The following is a 26,756-nucleotide window of genomic DNA, read 5'->3' on the forward strand; positions in this document are numbered from 1 at the left end:
AGCCCGTGGCCCTGTGCGTCCGTGCATGTGCGGGGCTGAAAGGAACGGCTCCCAGCGCCTGGCCCCGTGCTCGCTCGCTGAATACCAAGCTGCCAGCCAGCTGCTGCGGGTGCTTCCCCTCTCCGCCCATTCGGAGTGGAAGATCCACACTGATTTCTTCCCAGGGGAGGGGAGGGGCAGGGCCCGGGGTCCCAACTCAAGTCTTGGCTGCCATGGGGGCCGTCATGGGCACCTTCTCATCTCTGCAAACCAAACAAAGGCGAACCTCCAAAGGTAAGCCACCTTCCTCTTCCCTTTGTCCCCCTGGCCGGGTTTGGGGGTGCTGGAAGCTGAAGTGGGGTGTGCCAACTGACTCCGTGGTCCGGACTTCCCTCTCTGTGAGGAGCCGGTCCATGCCCCTGTATCCAAAGGAGAAAGAAGCTGGTGGGAGGACTGGTGTGAACCAGCCAGGGAGGCGCAGAGGAGGGAGCCAGAGCGGGTGGGTGCCTGCGCCCTGGGTGACGGGCACCTGGACCCTCCTCCTCGGGAGATCCCTCGGAGGGGCCAGCTCACAGGTCGGGGTGATGGGATTGTCTGCGTGGAAATGTTGGGAAGCTCCTCCCGTTCCCATGACGGCAGGTGATGGGGCGCCTGTGGGCACCCAGCGAGGTGCTCACACATTCACATGCTCCTTGGGCTGATGCAGGTGTACACCTGGGAGTCCATCACTAGGGAGAGGGCGCTCTGTCAGCCCGCCCGCCCCGGAAAACCTCTGCAAGCCAAAAGGAACCAGCTGCGCCAGGTGGAAAGCTCCCAGGGCCCGTGTCCTGGTGGCTCCGGGAGTCAGTAGGAGACAGGGCACTTCACAGGGGTGCTGCCCTGCCCTGGGAACCGCTGGGACCTGGGGACTCTGTCGGGGTGTGGTGGAGAGGTGAGCTGCCAGCAAGGATTAGAAAGCATGATATGCGGAGTCCCTCCTGCCCCCCCCCCCCCCCCCCCTGGTCTCACCAGCAGGACCTTGTCAGGCAGGTCCGTGGGAAGTTGGGGCGGACAAGTGTTGCACTGGTGGCAACTGGACAGGCCTCCTGGCCAGCAGTTAGAAAGTTGGCTATTAGAATAAAGGGACTGGATGCAGTTAGGAAAAGGAAAACGATGGGTTTGTTTGGTTTCTTGACGAAATACTATGTGAGTGGTAGGATTTAAGGAACCGCACACTGAAGCCTTCAGGTTCTGGTGTGAGCCCCTCCCTCTGTGACCTCAGGCAATCCCTTCCCCCCTTAAGCTGGCCAGTGATTAGATCTGCATTAGGATAATGGTGCACCCCCAGGGACACCCTAAAAGTCTGCTCTTAGCACTTCCGGTTGGTCTGGCCTGATTGATGCATTAGGGAGGTCTGCATCTGTCTGCGTCTCCCTGGGTAACCTGTCGAGGGGTCCGAGCATCTCACCAGCCCCCAGAGGCATCAGGCTGGCTGCACACTGCGGAGTGAGGTCTCTGGGAGAAGATCTTAGCGGATGAAGCTGGTTCGGTGTCTACAGCCGGGAGCATGGAAGAGGTGTGGGCCCATCTGTCCAGCTGAGTTGCACACCCTCCTGGCAGGGAAGGGACTGCTTGCCCTTTTAGCGGCCCGAGGCAGGGCAGGCAGGTCTGCAAGCCTCAGCCCAGGGCCTAGACATTCAGGGCTGCTTTTCACAGATTCTCAGATACTGCTTGACCAGGGGGCAAAGTTCAGTGCCAGACCCCCCTCCCCTCCCCCATCACTTATCTATCTGACCACCATGCGGTCCCAGAGGTCAGGGGGCTGTGGGGACAAGGATTCCAGGGGTTTACTTCAAAATACTTTCTATGCCTGTGGCACTCTTGGGAGTCAGTTGGGTGTCCAGTGGAGTTTGAGTTGTGAATCCCTCCCTCTGTGACCTCAGACAAGTCCCTGCACCTTGCTAAGCCTCAGTTTCCTTATCCATAAATTGAGTGAGAATGCTACCTGTGGGCAGGAGACGGGTGTGGGGGGAAGTGGAGGGAAGGAGGGAGGGGCCCTCCTCTTATTCTGCAGTCACCAGGGACTCAGAAGATATTGTTGAAAGGATCTCAAGATCCAATGAATGATGGATGTGGAGCTCCGTGCACAGGACTGGGCAAAGATTTAGAGCCCAGACAATACTGTCTGCCATTCCCTTCTCGCACACAAAACTCCAGGTCTCACCCCAGATGAATCCCTACAAGATTCCTGGGGGTCAAAGCTCTTTGCTTCTCTCTCCCAGGAGTCTCAGAAAGAGCACGGGGGCGCCAGCATTCAGTGAGCTCCTACTGTGTGCCTGGCGGTGCTGGGTGCTCTGTCTGCGCATTCCCATTTAACTCTCATAAGCTGTTGGGTGGGCCACCGGGTCAAGCTGCCCGAGACCTGAGCAGTTAGCCCTTCTTGCACCAAGCCCCACAGCATTGGCTGGAATTGCCCAGGCCTCCGCCGCCCACAGTCCCCCGGGCATGTACTTGCCCTGGAGCACAGTCTTATTTTAGCGTCTTGCACCTGGGAAAGTTCATCAGCAGAAGGCCCTTCCTGCAGACCGGAGGCTTGGACAGTGGCTGGGAGGCTCGTGTTCAGGGACCATTTCCTGGCCGGGTTCCTGCCCCCCTTGGCACCTCAGTGTCTCCTTTACAAATGGAGGTAGTTACATGAGACATTCCCTCAGGTTTCATCTCTTTCTCGAATTTGGAGATGCTCTCCTTGCTGGTGTTCTCACCAGAGCTGCTGTGTAATCTCCGTGGCATCGGGCTCAGATCTAATTAGACGTCGTCAGAGAGAGTGGAGGAGATTTGCAACTCAGGAGTCAGTCCCCCCGCTGGGTTCAAACCCAGGTTCCGTCACTTGCTAGCTGTATGACTAAGCCTTATTTTCCTCGACTAGAAAACAGGGACAGTAGTAGTTACCATCTTAAAATAGCTGTGTGTTGTGTGGGTTTCAAGGCTAACGCATGACAAATGCTTAGCATGAGCTGTGCTGTATAGTAAGTGGTCAGCAGATTTTAGCTGCTATGAAATTGATGGCTCTACTGTTTGGAGCTTCCAAATGCCTAGAGGAAGGCCATCCTGGACATAGTCGGTGGCCCTGGGAGTCCGAACAGCTCACTTCTGGAGCCCTCTTCTTGCCCTGGCTGGGTAACTAGGACCCAAATCCTAGGTCCACAGGTGTGGGTCCTGTTGCTGCAGACCCGACTGACCTCTGCCCTGTGGCTGGCCCTGCAAACATGACAGCCTGCTCAATGAGGACCCTGCCTGTTTTGAAAATATTATTCTGTCACACACATATACTTTTTTAAAAATAGAGCAAAAGCTCTACGTGATTAGAGCAGGGAGAGGGACGACCTGCCCACCTTGGGTGTTCAGGGAGAGTTTCCCGGAGGCAGCAGAAATCCCAAGTAGTTTAGGAATTATGCCACTGGATAAAAGCATTCCTGTATAGTGTCTGTCTCTGTTTGGGGTCTTTGTTTGTGTTTAATTAAGGTTGGTGAAAGCCCTACTTTGAGGGATTCTGCTCCTGCACCCCAGTCCCAGGGAGAATTTCTGACACCAATAGTTATGCATGTGTTGAGCTACCAAGGTCATTGCTCTGGGCCTGGGTGGGTACGTGGAAAGAGGTGGGGTGTCAGAAATAACCAGAGGAGGAAAATGCAGATATAGCAGCTGGGTGGGGGTGGGGTGGCAAGAGAATTTAGGGAGGACATCACTAGACCACGCCCCCCTCCTTGGAGATTTGCCTCTAAGCAAGGAATCCCACCTTGCAGAGGTGGCTGGGTTATTGTCCTCCACGGCTGGGGAAAGCTCTCAGAACCTTCGCGCAGCACTGAGCTGGGATCTCCAGAATGCCCATTGAGTCCACGAGCGATCGAATGCTTTTTTTCTAGGCCCACATGGCAAGTGAGAGACAAATATGGGACTGGTTCCCAGGCTCCTCGATCAGTGAGCACCTGGCGAGCTTGGGTTGGGGGGTTATTGATGGGATGGCGTGTTCAGCCAGGAGCGATCTGGAAGACCAGCAAGAGGCAGAGAGGCAGAGAAGCTGTAGCCCCGGGTTACAGGGTCCTGGCCTCAGGGGACCTTGGACAAGTCATCTCATCTTTAAAATGCCAGGTGTCTGGTGTCTAAAAGAGGGTCCCATAGGCACTCGTGCCTTGGGTGTTGTCTGTTGCTGCATCGTTGTCCATCCTTTTAACTGTAGCACCCTTCCCCGCACCTCCTTGTCTAATAGTTAACATTCTACCCGCATCCCAAGCCTTCATGCAGCTGTTTCCACATTCTGGAAGGCTTCCCCCAAGCCCCAGAGAAAAGTGATTTCCTCCATCTAAATCCCTAAATCTTTTAAGGTGTACATTCTCATGGCTCTCCGGTCATGCTTTGAATTAGGTGATGGATAGTGGTTTCAACCCCCGGCCCACCCCAGAATGTCAGCTTTTTGGGGGCGCTTGTCTGAATCATTCTTCACTGTCTGCAGCTTGGCTCCTTGCGCATAGTAGGTATGCAATAAATCTATTCTGGACGAAATTATGAATAATGGAATGGCTGGCTGCTCTCTGTTCTTTCCTGGAATTGCAGGACCTGCAGGAAAAGTTATCATCCCCACTGGAATTTCACTTACCAGCCCTCTGCCTGGAAAGAATTCTGTTATTCGGTCTGCTGGCTTTTCTATGAAATGTTCTGAATCTGTTTGCCATTTAGCAGGAAAATGCTGATAACAGGGTTCCTACTCCCCAGCCCACTGCTAGTCACAACAGTATAGGGAGCCCACACCCAGTGCCTGGTACGGTTCTGGTCCCTCCGTCCCAGAAGAAACCCAGTGGAGCTCAAGGTGAACAGAAAGAGGGAGAGGGAGAGACTGAGATGGAAGTGAAGAGGCTACTGCCTAAAACTCAGTGCAGGTTTCAGCCCGCTGCCTGGAAAGGGACCAAGTCCTGGACCTCTTTGTACACCTAGGAGGGCTTTGCTCAATAAATGCATCGTAAATGTGTGAGTGAACGAGTGGAAAACGAATGATGGGAGTGAATAGGGAAGTAAATAAAAGTCATATAAAATGTACGATAGCACCCAGATGTCTGCATGAACCAGGAGGTCACGGTTTGATTCCCGGATTGTGGGCTCGATTCCCAGTGGGGGGCATGCAGGAGGCAGCCGATCAACGATTCTCTCTCATCATTGATGTTTCTATTTCTCCCTCTCCCTTAATTTTTGAAATCAATAAAAAATATATGTTTAAAATAATTAAAAAATAATAAAAATGTCTGCTTGGGGAAATGAGTGCATGAATGAACAAATGTACATAAATTAATGCGTAATGAAGATCTAGGAAGGCTATAATAAAAGACTATCTTTGCATGAAGAGCATTGATTGTTATGCTACTCGAATCTTGGATCTAAACCCCCCGCCCACCGTGAAACTCAGAAGGAGTCAGTGGTAGAGAAAGCCCTGGTATCAGTCATTAGTAGTAAACTCAGAGCAAGTGCTTCTTAGAAAGCTGAAAAGTATAAATTCCGTCCAGAAGAATCCTGGTACTTTTTTGGATACCAGTAGGCGTGTCGTGTCTTTGGGGAAGGTGGGAGGATGGGAAAGTATCTCTTTCACTTTTTAAAAATATATATATTTTATTGATTTCAGAGAGGAAGGAGAGGGAGCAGGAGATAGAATCATCTTTCACTTTTTTGTTGATTCACTCAAAAAACTAAAGTAAGGACTGACCCAGAAAGGCCCCCCTTGTAGTTCAGGTTCACCTTGACCTTATCTGGGTGCGGTCAAGAACATGTATTTTTGTCTAGCCCTTTATATGTTCAATAAGCAACTCCTGTTATCTCTGCTCAAAATCCACACCGGCTTCCCTACTCTCCCTCCACCTCTACCTTCCTATTCACCTGGCGAACTCCTACACATCCTTCAAGAGCTCATTCAGTATCACCTCCCAGGCTCCTGCAGGCAGAGCACATCCTCCCTCCCATGTTCCCCCACAGCTGTTGCTGCTTCCTCTTGCTACAAGTTTGCACATTCTGTGATTGTGGATTTGCACAGTTATCTCTCTGACTAGCTGTCAGGGAATGAGCTGTATTCAGGGTGTCTGTGAGGCCTGATCCTGGGTGCAGACTTGATGGCTGCCGGCGGCGGTGTGGAGGTAGGATGGCTGGACCAGGGTGTGTGTTGTTGGCTCCGGGTAGTGCGGGAATGCGGCAGCGCAGATGAGAAATCCAGGTCTGCTCATGGGGAGAGGCACTGCAAAGTTCTGCATAATGGCCCTGGAGCTGATGTCCCCATTCATCAGGCAGAGAAGGGGCAGTGCTTAGGAGAGAGAGGCAGACCGAGAATTCGGGAACCGTCAGAGGAACTTGACTTATCTTTACAGCTTCCCCTCCCTCCACGTAGCATTTCGGATGGGTCACCTTCAGGGAGTTGCTGTGGTCAGTTGGGGTATGCTAGTTTCCTGTGCCCCGGGAACAGGTTTTGGGGTTAGGTCTTATTACTCCAGGCTGTATGGAAAGCCTGCCTGGGGCACTGGAGGAAATGGGAACCACACTCCGATCAGGGAGCTAGAGCCAGGACTGCATAATGGTTAGTGCCACTGCGATAAAGTGAGAGACCTGGGTTCAAACTCTGGTGATGCGACTTAGCCGGACCTCTCTCTGAGCCTCGGTTTCCCCCTCTGTAAAATGGGGACAGTGGCAGTGTCTCCCTTCTGGGGCTCAGGGAGGTAGCGAGCACATTTGCATTTCTGGTGAGATGATTTTAGCAGCCTGGGGTCATACCGGCTTTGCTGCTGCCTCCTGTGCATCTCAGGGTGGTCCCTTCCTCCTCTGTTGCTCCATCTGTACAGTGACTCTCACAGGCAATCCCTGTCCTTCAAGCTGTGGCCTCTGATTCCATGTCTCTGAGACCCAGAGCCACCAGAGCAACCATGGCCACCAGAACCCTGAGCACTTTCTCCGGGGACTCTTATGGGATGCTGTCAATTCTAGATGATGACAGAAATTTCCAGTGGTGAGATAGGAAAACGTGGATCATCTGCCAATGATGATGATGATAAGAATAGTAACAACTAAAGGTGATCTGTGCCAGGAGCCTTGCTCTGCCCTTCTCCTGTGTCATCTGATTAACCTCCTCCCCGCCCTAGAGGACAGACCCTATTCCAGTTCCCATTTTGCAGATGAGGAAACTGAGGCTCTGATAAGGGAAGGGCCTTGGCCAGGTGAGCAGTGCCTGGTTGAGCTGCTCCCAGAGCCTGAGCAATTACACACCATGCCAGCTTCCTGCCTCCTGGCCTCGCCTGGAGGGAGAATAGCCGAAAAGGGGAGCGCGGAGGTGGGGAGAAGGCATTTGGGGATAGACGGCCGCTCCCCATTAGCCATATGGAACCACCGAGCCACCTGCAGGCCTTGAGCAAAATGCTTTCAGCCCCGTCTCCAACGACCACTGGATCTGTTTCCATTTATCAGACACTGCAAAAGCCTGACTATGAAATGATTGGGGGCAGAGGCCAATGAGCGAATTCATTAATAGGATTAAACATCTCTCCTCTGCTCTAATCATTTATCGGAACTAAATTCTTTTCACTTTGTTACAGTCATCACTGCCTGACAGGGAAGGATCGAGTGCTTAGAAACCTCCAAGTGTGTTAGAATTTCCAGCCTTCCTCATTAGGCGCCAGATTCGGTCAGTGTTTTCCCATGGGCCGGAGGGGCAGGGCGGGGCCCGGCGATCCATGAGTTGTCGTCATTGCGAAGGAAACAAACCCAGGCGCCTGGGTGCCTTTGCCTTCTGCTCCCTCATTCGTTCCTTTTGTCCTTAGCCACATGTTGGCCTAAATTTATATGACACACATGTATGTGGTATGTGGATGTGGGGCAGAGCGGGATTTCACATCAGGCCTAAGAGTGTATGCCCACATCCACACACCACATCCTGTCTCCGTCTCCACATCTAAAAAAATGGGCTTTTCGCAGGAATTTCCTCCGAGGTTGTGATGAGGATTAAATGCAATAATGCATGTCAGACACAGTGGCCAGAACCTAGGGCGAAAGCAACGGGGCTGAGTTCTCACTCTCTGGAGCCATGCTGCTCCGTGTGGTCCTCAGACCAGCAGCCGCGGCATCGCCTGGGCGCTTGTCAGAAACGCAGCCTCCAGCTGCATGTACATGTATGTAATTATGAGACATAAATAGTTGCAAGGTTATAAATCAACCTGGAAGGGACCTTCGAAGCCTTCTAGTTCAAGTCTCATTTTATGGTAATAGAACCGTCCAGATAAGGTGTGTGGTTTGCCCACAGCCACACAGCTTGAGTGTCAGACCTGGGATCTGAAACCCAGGTCCCCAGCCCTGCTTGTCTTCATGGGAACTGCTATGAAGTCAGAGTCCCCGGCTGGCATTTCTGTGATTGAGTTTTGCTTTGGTCTCCTCCCCTCTCCTCCCCTCTCCTCCCCTCTCCTCCCCTCTCCTCCCCTCTCCTCTCTGCTCTCCTCTCCTCTCCTTTCAGGGGTGTTTCAGGTGTAACTTTTTAGGGGACTTGGATGGGAAAATAGGATTTCAAAGACAGGAGCTAGACAGGATGATTCTTTGATGGTTCAGCTTTCAGCACTGAAGTACTCAGGTAGGGAGATGTTTGAGAGACACTTAAGACAATTGTCTATTTTTCAACCAAATTTTACCAATACTTTTTACCAATCCACACACTGGAAAAGCCACTGTCGTTTTTTCTCACTGTAATGAGAGACCAGCCCTACTATCAATATTGCCTCCGACCTGTTGGAAAGATGCTGGAATCCAAGATGTTCAGGGTTTTTTCTTTCTTTCTTAAAACCAGAAGTACAGGACTGTGTATACCTGCTACCATTTTAATTTATGAATTTTTTAAAAAAATATATTTCATTGATTTGTTTATAGGGGGGAAGGGAGGGGGATAGAGAGTCAGAAACATTGATGAGAGAGAAACATCGATCAGCTGCCTCCTGCACACCTCCTACTGGGGGTGTGCCCGCAACCAAGGTACATGCCCTTGACCGGAATCGAACCTGGGACCTTTCAGTCCACAGGCTGATGCTCTGTCCACTGAGCCAAACCGGTTAGGGCTTTAATTTATGAATTTTAAATGTTATTCCAGCCAGTTGAGATCCCACATCCTGATCCTACAGCTATGACCTTAGCTATGCCTCCGAGTTCTCTGCCGTCTGAAGGAGGGCTTCTGAGTCTTCATCTAAGCTGCTTCTAGGACCACAGACCAGGACAGGGAGCAGGACCGAGCCACATGAACTAGAGACCTCTCTCCACAGGGGGTGGCGTGGGCAGTGTTCCGACGGACGGCAGAGCAGCCAGCAGCCTGGCGTATGTGCAAAGCCTTGTGTGGGATCTGAAACCGGAAGATTTGACAGAAGCCAGTAGGAGCCTAATGGACAAAGGAAGAGCTCGCAGTGTGAAAGTCAATGCTGCTTCCAGGGGGCCCAGCCGAAGCTCTTTGGTGGGAAATGAGCCCTCCCCCTGGTTATTGTAGAAAGTGTCCTGCACGGAGCAGTTCGCAGGGGAGGGTCACAGGACTCGGTGAGGGGTCAACAAGCTTGTCTGGGTAGAAACTGGAGCTGGGGCAGCGTTGCTGGAGGAGGAGGGTTTTGAATTTTCGGAGGACCTACCATGTCCCAAACCCTTCTGCCTACTCAATCCTCTCATTTCATTTTCTCCGTAGTCCTGATGGCTGTATTGTTCTTCTTACTTAGCAAATTGGCAAACGGAGGTTCTTTGACTGTCTGCTGATTAAAGAGCAAGGATTGAAGCATGTCTGATTCCAACCCCCCCCCCCCCCCACACACACACACATGCATGGCCTTCTACCCCCGGCCGGAGGGCAGGTCCAGGACAGCAGGCCTCTGATCCCCGAGAGGAGGTGGTCAGCTGCAGCCAGCTTCCAAGCTCTCGGGGAGCTGAAATGATAGCCGCTGGCCTCCTCTTGGCACTGGCAGCCCCCACTCGCACTGGCGGTAGGCCCCGGGGGAGAGGAGGGCTCTGGGCCATGCAGCACCCAGCTCACCGGAAGTCAGTGCAGGGGCACCCACGTGTGGCTGAACTTCCTCCCCACCCCTGGCCTCACCTGCATAGGACTCTCCCAGGTGGTCACATGGCACACTCAGAGGGGTCTCACCACACAGGGCAGTGGGGGGCTCCTTCCCTCCCTCCTTTGCACAGACCCAGGCCAGTGCTGGGCTGCACTAGGACTCAGCCCCGAAGGCCCCAAGGCCCCAAGGCCTGAAGGCGGAACCGATGATGCCCCCACCTCCACAGGCCCCACCGGTTGCTGCCTCACCAATTCAAACCAGAAACAGTAAAATAAGTCTACAGAAGTCTAATAAAATTTGGATTTCTCCCTTGATGATTTTTTTGAAATATAATATACTTCCAAAATATATTTTTTTCATGATTTTTGATGCTTCTACTTTGCTGGTGCTTTAAGCATCTCTTGAATGCGTCTGTTGGGGTATCTCTGCATCGGAGTTGGAACCAGACAGGAAAAAGGAAAAACTGATCTGCATGGAGCACCTACTGTGTGCCAGGCACTGAGCAAGGTGTCAATAAATATAGCAACAATCACAAAACATTATTAAAGTTCTTATAATAACAAGAACAGTAAGAAGAAATGGCATTTATACAGGGTGGGGCAAAAATAGGTTTATAGTTCTGAGGACACAAAATGGTTTATTCTTCTATTATTTATTAATTATTGTATTATTTTCCATATGAGCAACTGTAAACCTACTTTTATCCCACCCTGTATAGTGTTTTGTGCCAAGTACTATTCTAAGTGCCCTTGATACATTAAACTAATTTCTTATAACTCTATGAGGTCGGTACCATGATCATCCCTGTCCAACAGATGAAACCTCATACTCTGAGGAGTATGCATTCACACCCCCATTTTCTAGATGAGGGAGCTGAAGCTCGGGGGAAAGTGACTTGCCCAAGCACCCCCCCCCCCCCATGGCTGGTGCACCCTATTATTTGATATGTTCCCAGGGTGCATTCTTTTTTAAAAAATATATTTTTTTTATTAATTTCAGAGAAGAAGGGAGAGGGAGAGAGAGATAGAAACATCAATGATGAGAGAGAAACGTTGATTTGCTGCCTCCTGCACACCCCCTCTTGGGGATCGAGCCGACAACCCAGGCATGTGCCCTGACTGGGAATTGAACCATGACCTCCTGGTTCATAAGTCGATGCTCAACCACTGAGCTATGCCAGCCAGGCCCAGGGTGCATTCTAAGGACGTGTGGGAGGACCTGGGGCCGGGGATTCAGTATTGAAATCTGTCCTGGCTTTTGCCCAGGGTGCATTCTAAGGACGGGTGGGAGGACCTGGGGCTGGGGATTCAGTATTGAAATCTGTCCTGGCTTTTTCAGGGCCACCCTGTCACTCGCATTCCCTATCACACTCGCCCTCACCTTGTGCTGCCATCCTTGCATCTGATTCTTCCTGTCCTTCCAGACAGACCACCCTGCGCATTGGTCCACGTTGCGTAGCTCATACTGGAGCCAAGTCAGGCTCCCGCCTGCATTCCCTCGACGAGGAAGCTGGTAGAAGGAGATTGGTGAGGCAGGACACTGTCCATGCTGGGATTTGGACCAAATAGTTTAACTTCAGTCACCAGGCTGGACTGTATCTGGCATCTCACTCTAGTGAACTGCAGAGTGCGCTACACAGGACAAGGAGAGAGCATCGCTACCCGAAGGGCAGGGCCTGGACGATCTGAGAGGATGCCTGAAAGAGGTGGCATTTGAGTTTGGAACAGCGCTGGGCTTGGCCATGTGGGAATGTAGGTGAGTGACGCTCTAGGCAGTAGGAACGGCATGAGCAGCACCAGGGAGGTGGACAGCGAGAAAAGAGAAGGCATAAAGAATGACAGGGATGGTTTCCACTTTGGTGACTGGAAGGATGTTAATAGAAAGGGTGTCGTTAGAAATGGGAGGGGACAGAGTAGAGGCAGGGACAAGTCAGGTGCCCACATGCAGGAAGGTGGGGGAAGGCCCTGGAAGGTGGGAGAGCACAGGGATGAGGAAAGAATGGAGTAATGGGGGGGTCAGGGCTGTCCCTTCAGCCCTACTCTGCCTCCCCAGAGTCTCCCAGTGACCCGTTCAGCTCGCTCTCCTCCCCTCCCAGTGCACTCGCTGTTTGTCCTGCTCGGTTTAGCAATTGATTGCCTGGAATTGCTCTGTAATCGCTCCCTGTAAACAAGCTCAGACTCTCCAGTCAGAAGCACTTTCCTCAAAGACCAGGACTTTCCTCTGCTCTTCTGAGCTTCTGCAAGAAACCCACACAGTCCTGGGCACGTGGTTGGTACTTGGTGACTTGAATGGACATTTCTTAGAGATGCGTGAGGACTTGGGACTCCCTCATTGGGATTAATAATGTGGCAAAGTAACTCGGGCATAGCTTTGACCCTCCCCGCCTCCCCCCTCTTCCCCGGCACATCCACAGGATCTGAAAATCAAAGGTTGTGGTTTAATGCAAAAACATAATGTATTGGAGGCTTTGCATAACAGCTTAGAGTTAGTTGATGGAGAGGTGTTGGGTGACATAGAACTGAAGGCCAGTCCTAGCTTACCCCTTTTTGCTGTGTGGTTTAAGCAGATGGTTTAACCCCTCTCTGCCTGTCAGTTTCTTCATCTGTAAATAGCAACAATCACGTTAACAACTCATTGGATGGCCATGGGGAGTAAATGAGATCATGTGAATGTAAGTGCTGAGTAAACTCTAAGGCGGCACAAAAATGGTGAGTATCAATGTGAAGATGATGATAATGATCCTAACAGCAGGTATGATTTTGACGAGTGTTGGCAATGATGCTCCCGGTGATGACGGTGCTGCTGCTGCTGTTGGTGGTGGTAGCCATGACGGTGGGGATGGGGGTCGATGGTGTTGGTGGTGATGGTTATAATAGGGATAACGAGGGTAATAATGGCAGTGTGATGGGGACAGTGATGACAATAGTGATGTTGATGGTGGTAATGGTGGTGGTGGACATGATGAGGTGATTATTATAGTAGGGATGACGTTGATGCTAGGGTGGTGGTGGTGATGAGGGTGTGATGGTGGTGGTGGTGATACTAGTAGGGGTGATGTTGGTGATGATGGTGCTGGCGATAAAGAGATGTTTGTGGTAGTGGCAGTGGTGGGCTTGAGGCTAACGTTCCCTTTGTCCAGTCTCTCGTCTCTGGCCAGGCTGCACAGCATGGCCAACCCCTGGCATTTGAATTCCCCAGATCCGTGGTCAGCAAACTGCGGCTCACGAGACACATGCAGCTCTTTGGCCCCTTGAGTGTGGCTCTTCCTAAGCCTTAGGAATACCCTAATTAAGTTAATAACAATGTACCTACCTATATAGTTTAAGTTTCAAAAATTTGGCTCTCAAAAGAAATTTCAATCGTACTGTTGATATTTGGCTCTGTTGACTAATGAGTTTGCCGACCACTGCCCCAGGTGGATTTGTCACCAGCAGGAAAGAATAAGACAGATCAGCTCAGGCCTCCAGGTTTCTCCTCTTACCCACGAGTGGAATGTTCAGAATGATTTTTACATAAACTGCCTTCTTCATATTGGGTTCCTGGAACATAGCACAGTGCCGCGCCTGGCACAGAGCCAGGCTTTGCTAAATATGTGTGGGCTGGCAGAATAAGCTTGCAGAAGGCCACAGGCCATACTCTTGGCTAAACGCATCAGAGCTGCATGTCCCACCCCCAACGGTCTGCAGGGTGGTCACGCAGTTTCCCACCACATCAGAAGGTGCCCGCACTCAGACCGGGACCAGCGTGGGCAGCGCCCGACTTACCTGGCCAGCAGGGAAGACTGCCTGGGCGTCAGCCACGCCAGACCGTGCTCTGCCCCGACTCTGTGCTGACCGAGCACAGGCCACAGTGGAGAAAGGGGCGCCTCCCGCAGGGGCAGCTGGGGGTCTGTGTCCCTCCTCAGCGCCCTCCACGCAGTGGGAATGAGAGGTACCCCCGCCTCTGGAGAAGTTCTTTTGGCAACAAGTCCCTCCCCCCTGATCCTGGGAGAGGATACAGAAGTAGCCTCAAGTTCAGGGCCTCCACAGCCCAACCTCTACCCTGGGCAAGTTAGAGGGACCCGTGGGCCTCTGTTCCTTATGGGAAAGGAATCATCACATGGGACACTGCCGGGTGCTGGTGGCTTTTAGGGATGAGGCACATATAAGGGCTCCATAAATGGCAGTGCTTAATATTGGTGGCATTTACTTTCTCTATCACTGGTGGGGAGAGTAATACAGTGAGTGGTAAATATTGATAGGCCTGTGCCGCGGGGTGTCACTTTTTGGTGGAACCCGTGTGGCTTGGAGTCACCTGGAATCCCCTGGTCTTGAGCTCTGAGCCTGAGGGGCGTCCCCTGAATGCATTGCCCATGGTGGGTGGGTTTGTTGAGAAAGATGGCGATGGCCTGTAGGCATCTGGGTCCACGTGCTGTTTCATCAAATAAGGAGTAAGGTTTGAAGACCGGGTCGTCTTAGATTTAAACCAGACTTGCCTCTCATTGGCTGTTAGGTTAAGTTACTAGGCCTAGAACCTTCGTTTCTCTGTGTGCCAAGTGAGGTTAATAAGACTGGGCACATGGGCTCCTGGGGAAGAGTATGGAAACTAAAGTGTAAATGGAGCTGGGGTTGGGAGATGGGGGGCTCTGTCCCCCAGGCAGCTCAGGATGAAGATATTGGAATGACCGAAGTGGTTTGGGGATTAGAGCTGCCTGCAGCCTTTGTCTGTGTCTGTCGCTGACTCATTGTTCCCCAGGACCTGGGACAAAATGAAGAAGGGGATAAAGGAAGCGAGGGAGAGGGGTCGCAAGAGAATGTGACCTATGGACTGCCGAGCAGGCTGCCGTCCATGGCAAACTCTCCACACGGGGAGAAGTCAGGGGGTGTCATTTCTGTCGCTGCGATTGTTATTGTTGTGAAAGGGTGTGTGAGGAAGACTGGGAAGAAAGGACACAGGGCGAGCAAGAGAATGGAGGAATAGACAGAACCTAGGCTGTATATGTTCCCCTAAATGATCTCATTTACTGGTCATATAATCCGATGGATAGATGCAGTTATTACCTCTATTTTAGAGGTGAGCAAGATGAGGCTCAGAGAGGAGAAGTGACATGCCCAAGGTCGCCTCGCTGTTAAGGGCCAGGACAGTATTGAATCCAGGCCTGTCTACCCATCATTCCGAGACTTGACACCTACTACCTGGGATTAGCTGCATTTGTCATTTGGGGAAGTTGCAGCTCACAAAAGCTTCCCCCCTCCCCCAGTTGCACAGCCAGCTTGAAGCAACACAAGCCTAATCCCATTGCTCCTGGCTGCCAGCCCCGCCTGCCCTCCCCGGCGGCTCACACATCACTGCGGCTGACAGCACACGCATCTCTGATGCCTTCTCCTTCTCTTCCTGCCTTTCTTGGCCATCTTCCAAATTTTGGGGGAGCAATAAACTTAAGAGTCAGAGAAAGGCTGTAGGAAGCTCAAACCCCAGACCTATTTGGTCTTTACGCAACTTCCATCTCAGCTGCCTGGGAGACAAGCCCTCCCCCGCCGCCCCCCCATTGCTCTAATATGCCAATAGGCAGCAGCCAGACGGTAAGAACAGCACATGTTACGCCTCCCGCCCAGTCCCCATTCATTCAGAGGGGCTCCGTGCAATGGTGCCAGGCAAGGCTTGGAAACTAGGCAGTCCTGGCCGGGAACTGGGATCTGGCTCTCTTGTGTGTCTTGGGTAAGTCACCTACTCTCTCTGAGCTCCAGATCCTTCCTCTGTAAAAGGAGGATGATAGTGAGGGTTGCTTTGAAGATTAATTTGAAAATGTGCAAAATACCTGCTCCATAATAGGGACACATTGGAGGATTAGCAAGAGTTAACCTCAGGCTAGAGCCTTGATAAATAGAGGCTCGTCTGCAGCCACAATCCTAGTCCCTCGCACAAGTGTGACAATTCCTGGCATGTGCTATCACTCCCTCATCCATTATCCGTGGCAAACATTGGTCATCCATCACTTTTCTACTGAGCTAGAATGTGATCTCAGGATCCTTCTTAACACAGCGCTCCAGGCAGTCACTGCCAATTAATTACAGTTGGCATGGAAGATAGATGAAATTTATTTGCATCTCGGTTCTGATCAAGTTCACATTTGCTGCTGCTTCTGGACAGCCCAGGGTTTGTCTTCAGTCTGCTTCTGTGAGTTTATTTCTGTGTGTGTGTGTGTGTGTGTGTGTGTGTGTGTGTGTGCACGCGTACGATCCCACTTAAACTGCTGTTCCAGCCTGAAAGAACATTCCAGCCATTTGTTGTTGGTTTATGTGTACATATATCTCCGCACTTTCAGAATCCCTGCCTGTGGGACCTTGGGGCGTGCAAGTAACATCAGCTTGTGTCTGGGAGGAGCAGGGAGGGGAGCAAGTTAGAACTTGGGGGAGTAAAATGGATGCACAGGACTCACTGTCAGGAGGGACACAGAGATGGCGGTTGAATATGAACTTGAAGTCTCCGAAGATTGAACACTCCATGGATGATGACTGCACTCTCACAGAGGTAGGCCTAGAATAGAACAATTTTAGTTTTTAGGGTAATGCTAGCTGCTGTAACAAATAGACCCCAATATTTCAGTGGCTTAGCACATACAATTTTATGTATCATACACATAACTGGCCAACATGGGTGTTCCTGTGAGCAAGTAGCTTTCTTCCATGTGGTCACCCGGGGATCCAGCTCCTTCTATCTTGTCACTCCCTCGACGCCTAGGGCGTCTTTTCCATCGTGGCGAAGGGGGTAGAGGTGCCACCCTGTTTCATAACCACTGTGACCGGCAGTGACAAACATCACTGACACTCAGATTCCATTGGAGAGAGCTTGTTCCCAACCCCACTCAAATGCCAAGGCCGGTGGGAAGCGGAAAATGGGGTCTGTGGTGGGCCCAGCAACTTTATGCTCTCGGAGAAGCACGAGAGAGCCACAGCCCGGCCTGCTGAAGATGGCAGTTCAGGGCTGGGCCCCCAATCCCCTGGGTGAGGTCCTGCCTGGGGAAGGAGGCTGAGTCCTCATGCCAGTTGCTCATCTCAGGCGTGGAGGAGGCCACTCGAGCCAGAGGTCAGCTGGCAGGGTTCACCACACGTGTGCCAGGAAGTCCTGCCCGAACCAGGGGCATGGCCAGTCGGAGCCGGTTGTCAACTGTCTCCCTCCAAGCGGGGAGATGCAGCAGACAATCGGAGCCTGATGCCATGAGATCAGCAGGTGGTTCACCCAGCATCAGGGGTGATTCTAGGTTCACCAGGAAGCTTTCTTATTAAACGCGCCTCCCCAGGCAGCGCCGCCTGCAGGGGAGACGGCGCAGGTCCCAGCCTCCGCAGTCCCGCTCTGCACACGGTTCCCCTTCTCAGCGTGGCTTATACTTTGGTCTCATGATCTGGGTTAATGGGAGTGTGCTCCTGACAGATGGGTCCCTTCCAGGCGCGCCAGCAAAAGCAGGTTTCTGCACTTCCAAGGCTGGGGGCCGGCGGCTGGGGAGTGCGCCACGGTAAACAGCACCTTGTGAGGTCCCTGGGCAGCAGCCAGCAGCCGTGAGCATGCGGGAGCCACATCCACAGGCCCTCAGCTCTGGCTCTGTGTCCAGCTGCATGCGGGACATTCTGGCAGCTTCTCTCTGATCTCCACAAGGAAGGAGGCAGGAAGGCAAGGAGTTGAGAAAAAAATATAGCTCATGCTTAGTTTTCCCTCCAAAGCATACCTTGTGAGCCTCGTCTGTACAGGGCTCGGAACAAAGGAATCCTGGCGCTTTGATGATCGTGTCTGCGGCCGCTGTTGGAATAAGTCTGACATTCGCCAGTGCCTGGGTAGGAATTATAATTACATTGCGAGACCCGAGGCAACCAAGTAAACTGATTAGCTGCTTGCTCCGACTTGATAGATTTTTGTTCGCCCTCTGGATCATAAATGGAGCCGCGGGAGACGGCGGCAGCTCGCTGGGTGGCAACCGTCAGACGGGCCACGTACATCCAGGGAGCCAACCAGCGGGCGCGGACAGGACAGGCTTCCGGAGAGGCAGGCCGACGGCGGCCCACCTGCTGCGGTGCCGGATGCTGGGCTCCCTCCACTGGCCTGTGACTGCTCTCTGGTCTTGGGCAGGGCTGGCCTGGGCTGCGGTGAGTGTCCTCAGAGCGGATGAGACAGGGCTGCTGGGTGATGCTCTGGGAAGTCCCCCCTGCCACCCCTGCCCCGCAAGGACACTGAAGCTTTCTGCCAGGTGTGATCATTGCACGGATCATTACACGATTCAGAGCCCGCTGGAGAGCCCTGAGCCGGTGCCAGAGCCGAGAGGCAGGGTTCCGGACTGCAGCCGTTCCTGCTTCTCAGAGCCAGTTTGATAAAGAGGGTAAACATTCGCCTTCCTAAGAAGCCTAGCTGGCAGGGCCAGGACTTGGCAGGCGCAGAGCTGGGAGAGGCAGGAGCTGATGAGCTCTCTCTTCCTCCGCTCACCTCTTCCAAGAGTCCCCAGAGTTCTAGCCTGAGCTCTCTAGCCTGAGCCCTCTAACCTGAGCCCTCCGTGCTCTTCCTCTGCACACGCCCTCCCTGAGACAGCCCATCCCTCCCCTGGCACCTACATGCCGATAACGCCAAGTCCTCCAGCACCCGCGTCTTATGAGTGCCTGCTTCAGATGCCTCCTGCAGCCTGTCATGCCCCAAACTGAACCCCACTCCTCTGACCTCCCAGCCAGCTGCACCCCACCCTCCCCAACCAGGCCCCCAGCTAGGAACCCAAGAGTCCTTCTGACCTTCTTCTACTCCTCCATCTGCATGTCATCTGAGGCCAAGTCTCGTTGGTTCTACGGCAGATGTGTCTCTTACATTCTGCCTCACCTCGCGTCCCCCGTGCATGGCCCAAGCCCAGGCTCATCTCTGACTTTCTTGCGTGGCCTCCTCACTGGCCTCTCTACCTCCACCCTCGCCCCTTGGAGACCGTCCTCCCCCCTGTCTCCAGATCCATCTTTCCTAATGTAAATCTGGTGGCATCTTGCCATGCTACGGCCCCTCCGTGGTTTCCGGTCACTGCCACACTCATGCCAACCCCAGTGATGCCACTGTGCACTTCCCAGGTCCCCAACCATGGCTTAGCCAGACCTGAACACGTAAGTGTGGGATGGAAGAAGGGAAGGGGACTGTTCTAGGCTCTGACGCCAGATTCTGGGTATGAATCTCAGTTCCTTCGCTTGTTCGCTGTGTGACCTTGGGCAAGTCACTCAACACCTCTGTTGCTCTTTTTCCCCATTTATAACTGGAAATAATAGTAACAAAAGAACCTGCCCCATGGGGCTGTTGGGAGGAGTCAGTATTCATGTGAGTAGTTCACGCAAAGCACTCAGAGCATTATCAGTGCATGGTCGATATTTATCCAATGTTTGCCTCATGTCCCAAGGTGGATTCTAACAAAACATCAACTCCAGAAAGAAAAGGAAAAGTATTTCAGCCAGTCCCTGCTTTCATTGACCAGAGGGAAAACTACTGGTAAGGTCCTGAGAAGGAAAGGACCCGCAGCCCAGCCACCCCGGGGCCTGGCTCCTAAACCCCAGCCGGGAGCGCACCGGGATGGAGCCCCACAGCTCCCTCTGGACAGTGGTCATGTTCTCTGAGTTCTCCAACGGCTCACGGGGCGTGAGAGGGATTCCTCCCCTACAAAAGGCCTGTGTCCGAGAGGTGTGTTGGGGCTGGGGAGGGGAAATGTGCAGCTCGGTTTGTTCCAGGTTAAACAAGCAGGGAGACGTCTGGTTGCAGGGGCGGTGAGGGGGGACTTCCGCCCAGGCCTGGGGAACTTGTTCCTGCGAGGCCCTGGGCTCAGGCTGAGGTTCCCCATTTACTGCGTCCCCCCTGTGGACCAGGATCAGTGGGAGGAGGTGGGCAGGCCCGGCTGGGGCAGCAACGGGGTCCCTGGGTGGGTCCCCATCTCTGCCTCAGGGGCCTGTCTGAGGGGCTGCGCCTGGACTCAGACCCCAACTCTAGCACTTACAGCTGGGTGATCTCAGACATGTGGTTAAACCTCCCTGTACCTCAGTTTGCCCTTCTGTACAATGGGGGGTCATAATCACACCTGCCTCACAGGGTTGCCATGACGATAAAGGAAATCAGTTGCATCTAGGCCCCGGGTAGTGCCTGAGATGCAGCGAAGGCTCCACACCCCGGCCATGGGGCTGCCCTGGGCACGAGTGTCTGCAGAGCCCCTTTCTGCACAGAACCCGCGTGTTCCCTCCGCGAGTGCGGAGGAGGGAAGCCCTCATGAAAACCTCGCACAGAGCTCTGCCGCCCGGCAGTTCTTCCTCGAGTTAATTCAGGAGCCTTGACCTTTTCTGCCAGTGTCTGACTCAGACTGCAGTGCTGCGGTGCCCGCCAACTGTGGCAACAAGCCCCTTTCCTAGGCAACCGAGGGGCAGGCGTGTTCTGGAAGCTTCTCCTGGGGTGGGAGTGGGGGTGAGTGGGGTGTGCCGTCTGACACCCCAGCATTCCCCTGGTTGAAGGGAGTCATTCAGTAATTGTCTGCCGTTCCCGCAGTCAGAGGTGAGGGTGGCAGTTCAGGTGTGTGGGACGAGCCTCCCAGCCGGCATCCCACGCTCAGAGCCTCACCCCTGCACAGGGCTGTCAGAGTCACCAGGGAAACGGGGCTGCTGAGAATGCCAGGCCTGCCAGGCTGCGCTCCCGGGGCAACACGTCTCCATACTCCGAATAATTCCGTCTTACAACCACCTGGGAGTTTCTACCAGCGTCTCACATTCGACATGTTCACCTACATCTGGGCTCAAACCTGGCTCCTCTACTGGCCAGCCGTGTGACCCTGCCATGGGCAGGTCGCCTTCCTGGGGACTGGGCTCCCTCACTTGTAGAAGCCAGTTGCTATGTGGTGACTGCGAAGGGAGAACCGAGTCTGCAGTGCCTAGAACAGCGCCCGGGCTGTACTACATGCTCAGTGAAAGTCCGCTGTGTAGCATCATCACCTCGACCTGGTCAGCCCCTTTCTGTAGATCAGTGGTTCTCAACCTTCTGGCCCTTTAAATACAGTTCCTCATGTTGTGACCCAACCATAAAATTATTTTTGTTGCTACTTCATAACTGTAATGTTGCTACTGTTATGAATCGTCATGTAAATATCTGATATGCAGGATGGTCTTAGGCGACTCCTGTGAAAGGGTCGTTCGACCGCCAAAGGGGTCGTGACCCACAGGTTGAGAACCACTGTGTGTAGATGAGCAAAGCGAGGTCGGGAAATCAAGGGCCACACTCAGCGAGCTTCAAACACAGGCCTGCTGAGTTCCAAGTCCTACGTTTTTCTGCTCTTCCCGGGCTGTGTTGGAGCTGTCACTGGAGGGGTCCCTTCATCCTCCTGCAGATCACACATGAACAGCACCCTGAGTTTGCCCCACTTTAACTGGAGATCTGTCCTTCTGGGCCTTGAAGCTTTGCTGGTCTTGGAGAGTCACCAGTGAAACCCAAGTAGTGACATCCGGGAGGGGAAAACCGAGAGAGTGTCAGCTGCTTTCATTCTGTCCCCACTGTTTGGGACACCTCTGCACAGCCTCGTATCTACACCCTCCATCTGACTATAGCTCCTTCCTGTCCTCTGGAACGTGATAAGGCATCACCTCCTCCAGGAAGCCTTCCTGTATTTCTCCTCCCTCCCAAGGCTGGCTCAGGTGACCCTTCCCTCGCTCCAGGACACCATTGCTCACCACAGGCCCAGCATGGCGCTCCAGGCCATGATGCTTTAAGGTCAGAGAGCAAGCCCACAGCTTACAGTGCCTGACATATGGCAGGAGTTCAATGAAGCTACGTATTTGCTAACTTGCTGGCTAATGTTCTGCCTCACTGCAAATGAGATTGGAGGCAACTGAATGAATGGATGTTTGCAAAGCTGAATTAGGCTGAGGCCAGGGAGCTGGCCCAGGAGAAGCTGCATGGGCATGGCATCAGGAAGACCTGGGTGAGAAATTCTGACACTGGCCCTGTGGCTACTGTAGAACTTTGGGAAAGTCATTTGACCCCCTGGAGCCCCAGGTAGTTCACCCATTAAATGGGGCCGTGAATGTTGTGAGGACCCGGAATAAGGAAGGGCAGCAGCTCAGAACAGTGACGGAGCCGGGCAGTTCAGTTGGACTTTGGCCTCAGACTATTCAGAAACGATCCAAAGACCCACCACAGGTGGTCACTATTATTTTGCAAAAATACAAACTTGACTTGTGCTCCCTGGAGGCCTGGAGGTGTGGGGGACACGGAGCTGGAGGTTGGCACACGAACACGCCCACCCCCAGCGCTCACATCTCAAAACAGCTGCGTGTTCCTCTGTCCGCCCTTGAGTTCTCGGTAAGAGCCAAGGTCCTCAAAAGACAAAGTAAAACACCTTTGCTTTGAGAGGGATCATGTCATCTGGTGCCACTAGCATTCATTTGGGGGCAGAGTTTATTTCAATGGTCTCAACAAGGATCACTGTTCTGTATTTGGAGAAGCACAACAGTACTAAATGGTCATTTCTTTTTCTGGTTCTCCTTTCCCGCACACATGGTAGGCGGCAGGCTGCGGCGGTATTGGTGAGCAGGAGGAGTTGGGAAGGCTTCCGGAGCTTTGTTCCTGGCCTCAAGCATCGCCTGCAGGAGGAACTCTGCCTGGGGCCTGCCCTGGAGGAAGCGGCAGCTCAGCAGCCAATCCCACCCAAGCTGCTCTGGTTCGGGACCCCAGCTGCTGTGGGCTGCCTGCCCCCCGCCCCCCCTCCCCTCTCGTCCGCTCTCCCAGGACCTTGCCCTCGTTAGCAGGCTCCTTTTCCAGGAGATCGGCCAATTTCTGGGTTCTCTGGATGGCTGTTCCACCCCCCTCCTCCACTACCCCCAACACCATCTGAGCGAGTGCCAAGAGCTGCAGGCCACACTGTAGGTCTGTGGTGGTATTTGCTAGCTCGGGGAGTGAGGGCTTTGTGGAATGTCGGCATTAGGGGCCCATTGCCCTCCACTCCCCTTTTTCTACTTATAGGCAGGAAGCCTGGGACCTCAAGATGTGACAGGGTCACCGACACCAGTCAGAAATCCAGGGGCCGAAAGGGCTCTAGGCCGTTTTTCATTTGGGAAGGAGATGTCTCTCGGGAACTTGCGCTAATGCCATCCCTGCAGGTGGGTGGGGATGTCACTGCAGACGGCTTAATGCTCCAAATTTGAGCATGGAGCCCACTAGGCTCTTCAACAGAGCCGGCAGGCTCACTGAGTAGGAAGTGGCCATTAGCATCAGAGACAGGCCCATGGCCCCTTTGTGGGATGAAGGCTGAGGGAGCAGCCCACCGCATTAGTCAGGATTTTCGCAGTTTAAACAACAGAAAGCCAGCTCTTAGTGCTTAAGAGGAAGAAAAGGATTGCTCTCTTCATGTAATATGCGTTAACTTCAGTGACAGTCGCGTGCAGCTGTTCAAAGAAGATATCAACAAGAATTTGTTGATTTCCTCTTCTCCGGTCTGCTCTCTTCTCTTTTGGCTTCATTCTCAGGAGAGCTCTAACTTTGGGGTGCCGAGAGTAGCCACCAGTAGCCCCCAATTTATGCCCTCCTCCAGCTCAGCAACCTCAATGGGAAAGGGCTTCTCTTCACTAGTTCCAAGAAAAGTCCCAGGGCTGGCTTTCATTGGCCGACCGGCCATGTGGTGCACTCTGATTGGCCAAGACCTGGGAGGAAGGAAAATTCTGTCTTATCTACCAAGTGGACTACACTCGGAAGAGGGGTGGGAAAACCAAGGAGCTCTTCCTAGAAGAAGGGGCATGGCTGCTGGGCTGGCAAAAATCATAGACATCGCTGCCTCGTTAAATGCTGCAAGTTCCCGTAAAGACTAATCTCACACTGAGGCACTGCTTGCCCTAACCTTCAGCCTGAATAATCATAAATCATCTTCGCATACTTTGCCAGGCAACTGCTTCATGTCAAGAGCTGTGCTTACTGTTGAATGTGCATCTTCTTGGGAGCCTCTGAGATTGGTTCTCTTATCATTATTCCCATCGACAGACGGCAAACCAAGACTTTCGAGGTAGAATAAACAAGTTGCCCAGGGTTGGAGCTTATAGATGGCAGGGTTGGGACTTGAACCCAGGTTAGGCAGTCTGATTCCAGAGTGTCACCGGGTCGTAGAGCCTTCCCCCAATGTGCCTCAGAGCTCTACCCTTCTGTGCCTTCGTTTTTGTTGGTCTCTAGGCTTCCAGCACCCTCTCCCCACTCCTTGCTCACTTGCCCAAGTCGCCCTCGAATGCTCTCTCCTCTGAACAGTTGCCTCCAGGACTCATGCTGGGAGAGACCCTTTTCTCCTCCACCGCCGCCACGCTCACCAGCTCATTGCAGAACATGGTGGGTGCCTTTGTTTCCCGTAGGTGGCCAGCTCTTCAAGGGCAGAGACTGTGTCTCCCATTTACCATTCCAGCACCTAGTACAGTGCCTGGCACCTAGCAGGTGCTCATAGCTTATCAAGTGTTTGGTGACTGCTCTGAGGACAACACAAGTAAAACCAAAGCGGAGGAGGTTGTGGGGACTTGGGTCAAGGAGTATGACTGTTGGCGACAACCTCATAGCTCATGAGTATTACGATGCCCAGTGTGTCAGGCACCATATCAGGGGCTTTGCTGCTCCTCTTAGTCCTCCCAGCATATAATGATGCTGCTACTGCTTTTCTCATGTTGCAGACGAAGAAACTGGGGCTCAAGGTGAAATGACCTGCCCAGAGTCTAGCATAGCATGCAGCTGGGTTTCAAGGATAAGGGCGGGGCTGCGGGCTCCCTCACACACTTCTGCCTCTCATACCCAGGGAGCTGCCCCCAAGGCCGGTCCCTAGGCAGCCCATAGCTTCCCAGAATCTATGCGACAGTTTCCCTGTGTCTGGAGAATTGCCAGCATTAGAAATTCTCGGTCCCCAAGGTGAGAGCTCAAACTCAGGCATCTGCTGCCCTGGCACGGAGGGCTCAGACGTCCACCTGAAAACATGGGTGAAATATGGAACCCATTTTTAGCAAGATGGCAGCAAAAGCAAACATTTTGGGGGGAGCAGGGAGAGGAAGTTGTGGTGTCTCCCTCCTGGTGTGGCCATGGCACCTACGTTAAGCAGCGCGGATAGCCGGCGGGGTCCTCCCTGCAGTGACCCCCACGGTGGGGCTTGGATATTCTTTCTGGCAGGATGGCCTCCAAACCTAACACCTTGACCCTCTTGCAATTCCCTGAATTACCAGGTATCTTTCAATGAATCCCTTCCCTGCATAAACCAACTAGAGTGGATGCTGCAGTTTGCAACCAAGGACGCTGACTGACAGACCCACCCGCGGACAGTGGAGCTGTGGAGCCCGTGGGCTGTAGACAGGCCCTGTGGGGAGGCAGCGTGAGCTCTGGACTGTCCATAGAACCAGGCGAGGAGGCCACAGCAGGAGGCCCTCGGGGAACTAGAGAGGACAGTTATTATGCGGAAGGCTCTCCGGGAGCCTTTGCCTTCTGCACCGATACCGTCGAGCTGTTGTGCACGCACATAACCTGGGGATGTTGTTAGCATGCAGTCCTGATTCAGGAGGGCCGGGCTGCATCCGGGGACCTTGTATGCAGCCCCCACACCCAGGCCCGCCAGGTCTGAAGGCCACAGACCACCAGGGAGGGCGTGAGGTTTCTGTGACCCTTAGGCCTCAGGCAAAATGTTGCACGTGACATGAGCGCCGGCTCTAGTTTCATGAGATAATGAGATCAAACCCTCCCCCGGCAAGTCCGCCGCCCACAGTGACTGCCCGCGTTGGTAACATCAGTACTGAGGCTCCAGGAGCTTCGAGGCTCATAATTAACATGCTTTGTCATGCTGCTTCTGCTCCTAATGAGGACATTTTTTACGATTTGCTTTGTTCAAGACACGCGGTTGGTCCCTCTACCCCACAGTAGCGTGGAAGCAATGTGGTTTGCTGTTTCTACCTCTAACTCGCCTCAGGGAGAGGCAACATGTGTGAGCCCCTGCAGGAGCCCCAGTGCCCCGACCCAGGGGATGCAGTCCCTTGAAACAGCCAGCATGGCCTTTGAAATCTTCACCACTTACAAACCTCCAAGTCCTGGACCTGTCTCTTTTCAGACTCAACTCACACCATTTTCCATGGTCACCTGACCTCCAGTCACTCTTAACTCCCCTAAACAGAACTTACTTTCTCCCTCTCTCTCTCTCTCTCTCTCTCTCTCTCTCTCTCTCTCTTTCTCTCCCCTTTCTTCTCTCTCTCAAATCAAGAAAAACGTATTGAAAAGAAAACATTCCTGTGGCTCTGAGTCACCTCTCCAGCTTCCACATCTTTTCTTTCATTCTCCTCCTTGACCTTCAAAACCCACTTTCTGGGTCGCCTCCTTCAGGAAGTCTTCCTTGACCCTCCTTTTCTCTACTCCTCGGTCTGGCCTAAACCCTAGAGATTAGTACTTCATTTTACAACTTTTTCTCGGTTTATAGGCAGCAGCAAACTCAGACCACACAGCCGGGTATGCAAGAAATGTTGCTTTCTTTATTGTTTAGTAACCAAAGCTAACTTCAACTTCAGCTCCCATTCTGCCAAGTGAAAAAAAAACAACACAAAATATTATTTAACTTAGGTTCTCCACCCCCTTCTTTGGAGTTGTACTGCCATGTCAGACCGTTTATATCTCAGGCAGAGGTGCCAAAGAACCGAGCAGGGTCAAGAACATCTGGCCCTCAGTCTTCTGTCTGGGCGGGCCCCCGCCCAG

The 26,756-nt window shown here is 52.9% G+C and overlaps 1 protein-coding gene across 3 annotated transcripts in view; it reads left to right on the forward strand.

Annotated features, from left to right (window-relative positions):
• KCNIP1 (potassium voltage-gated channel interacting protein 1) overlaps window positions 1-26,756 on the forward strand; it is a 252,213-nt gene that overhangs the window by 90,826 nt on the left and 134,631 nt on the right. For 2 of the 3 annotated variants that reach the window (XM_006765381.2, XM_006765382.2), the window contains exon 1: window positions 7-273. The exons of the other annotated variant lie outside the window; for it this stretch is intronic. In XM_006765381.2, coding sequence (XP_006765444.1) covers window positions 213-273 — 61 coding nt within the window. In that variant the 5' untranslated portion in view covers window positions 7-212. Of the gene's footprint in view, window positions 1-6; window positions 274-26,756 lie in introns of those variants that run through there. 3 annotated transcript variants of the gene reach the window in all.

Source organism: Myotis davidii, unplaced genomic scaffold (assembly GCF_000327345.1).
Source record: "Myotis davidii unplaced genomic scaffold, ASM32734v1 scaffold399, whole genome shotgun sequence".
Lineage (NCBI taxonomy): Eukaryota > Metazoa > Chordata > Mammalia > Chiroptera > Vespertilionidae > Myotis > Myotis davidii.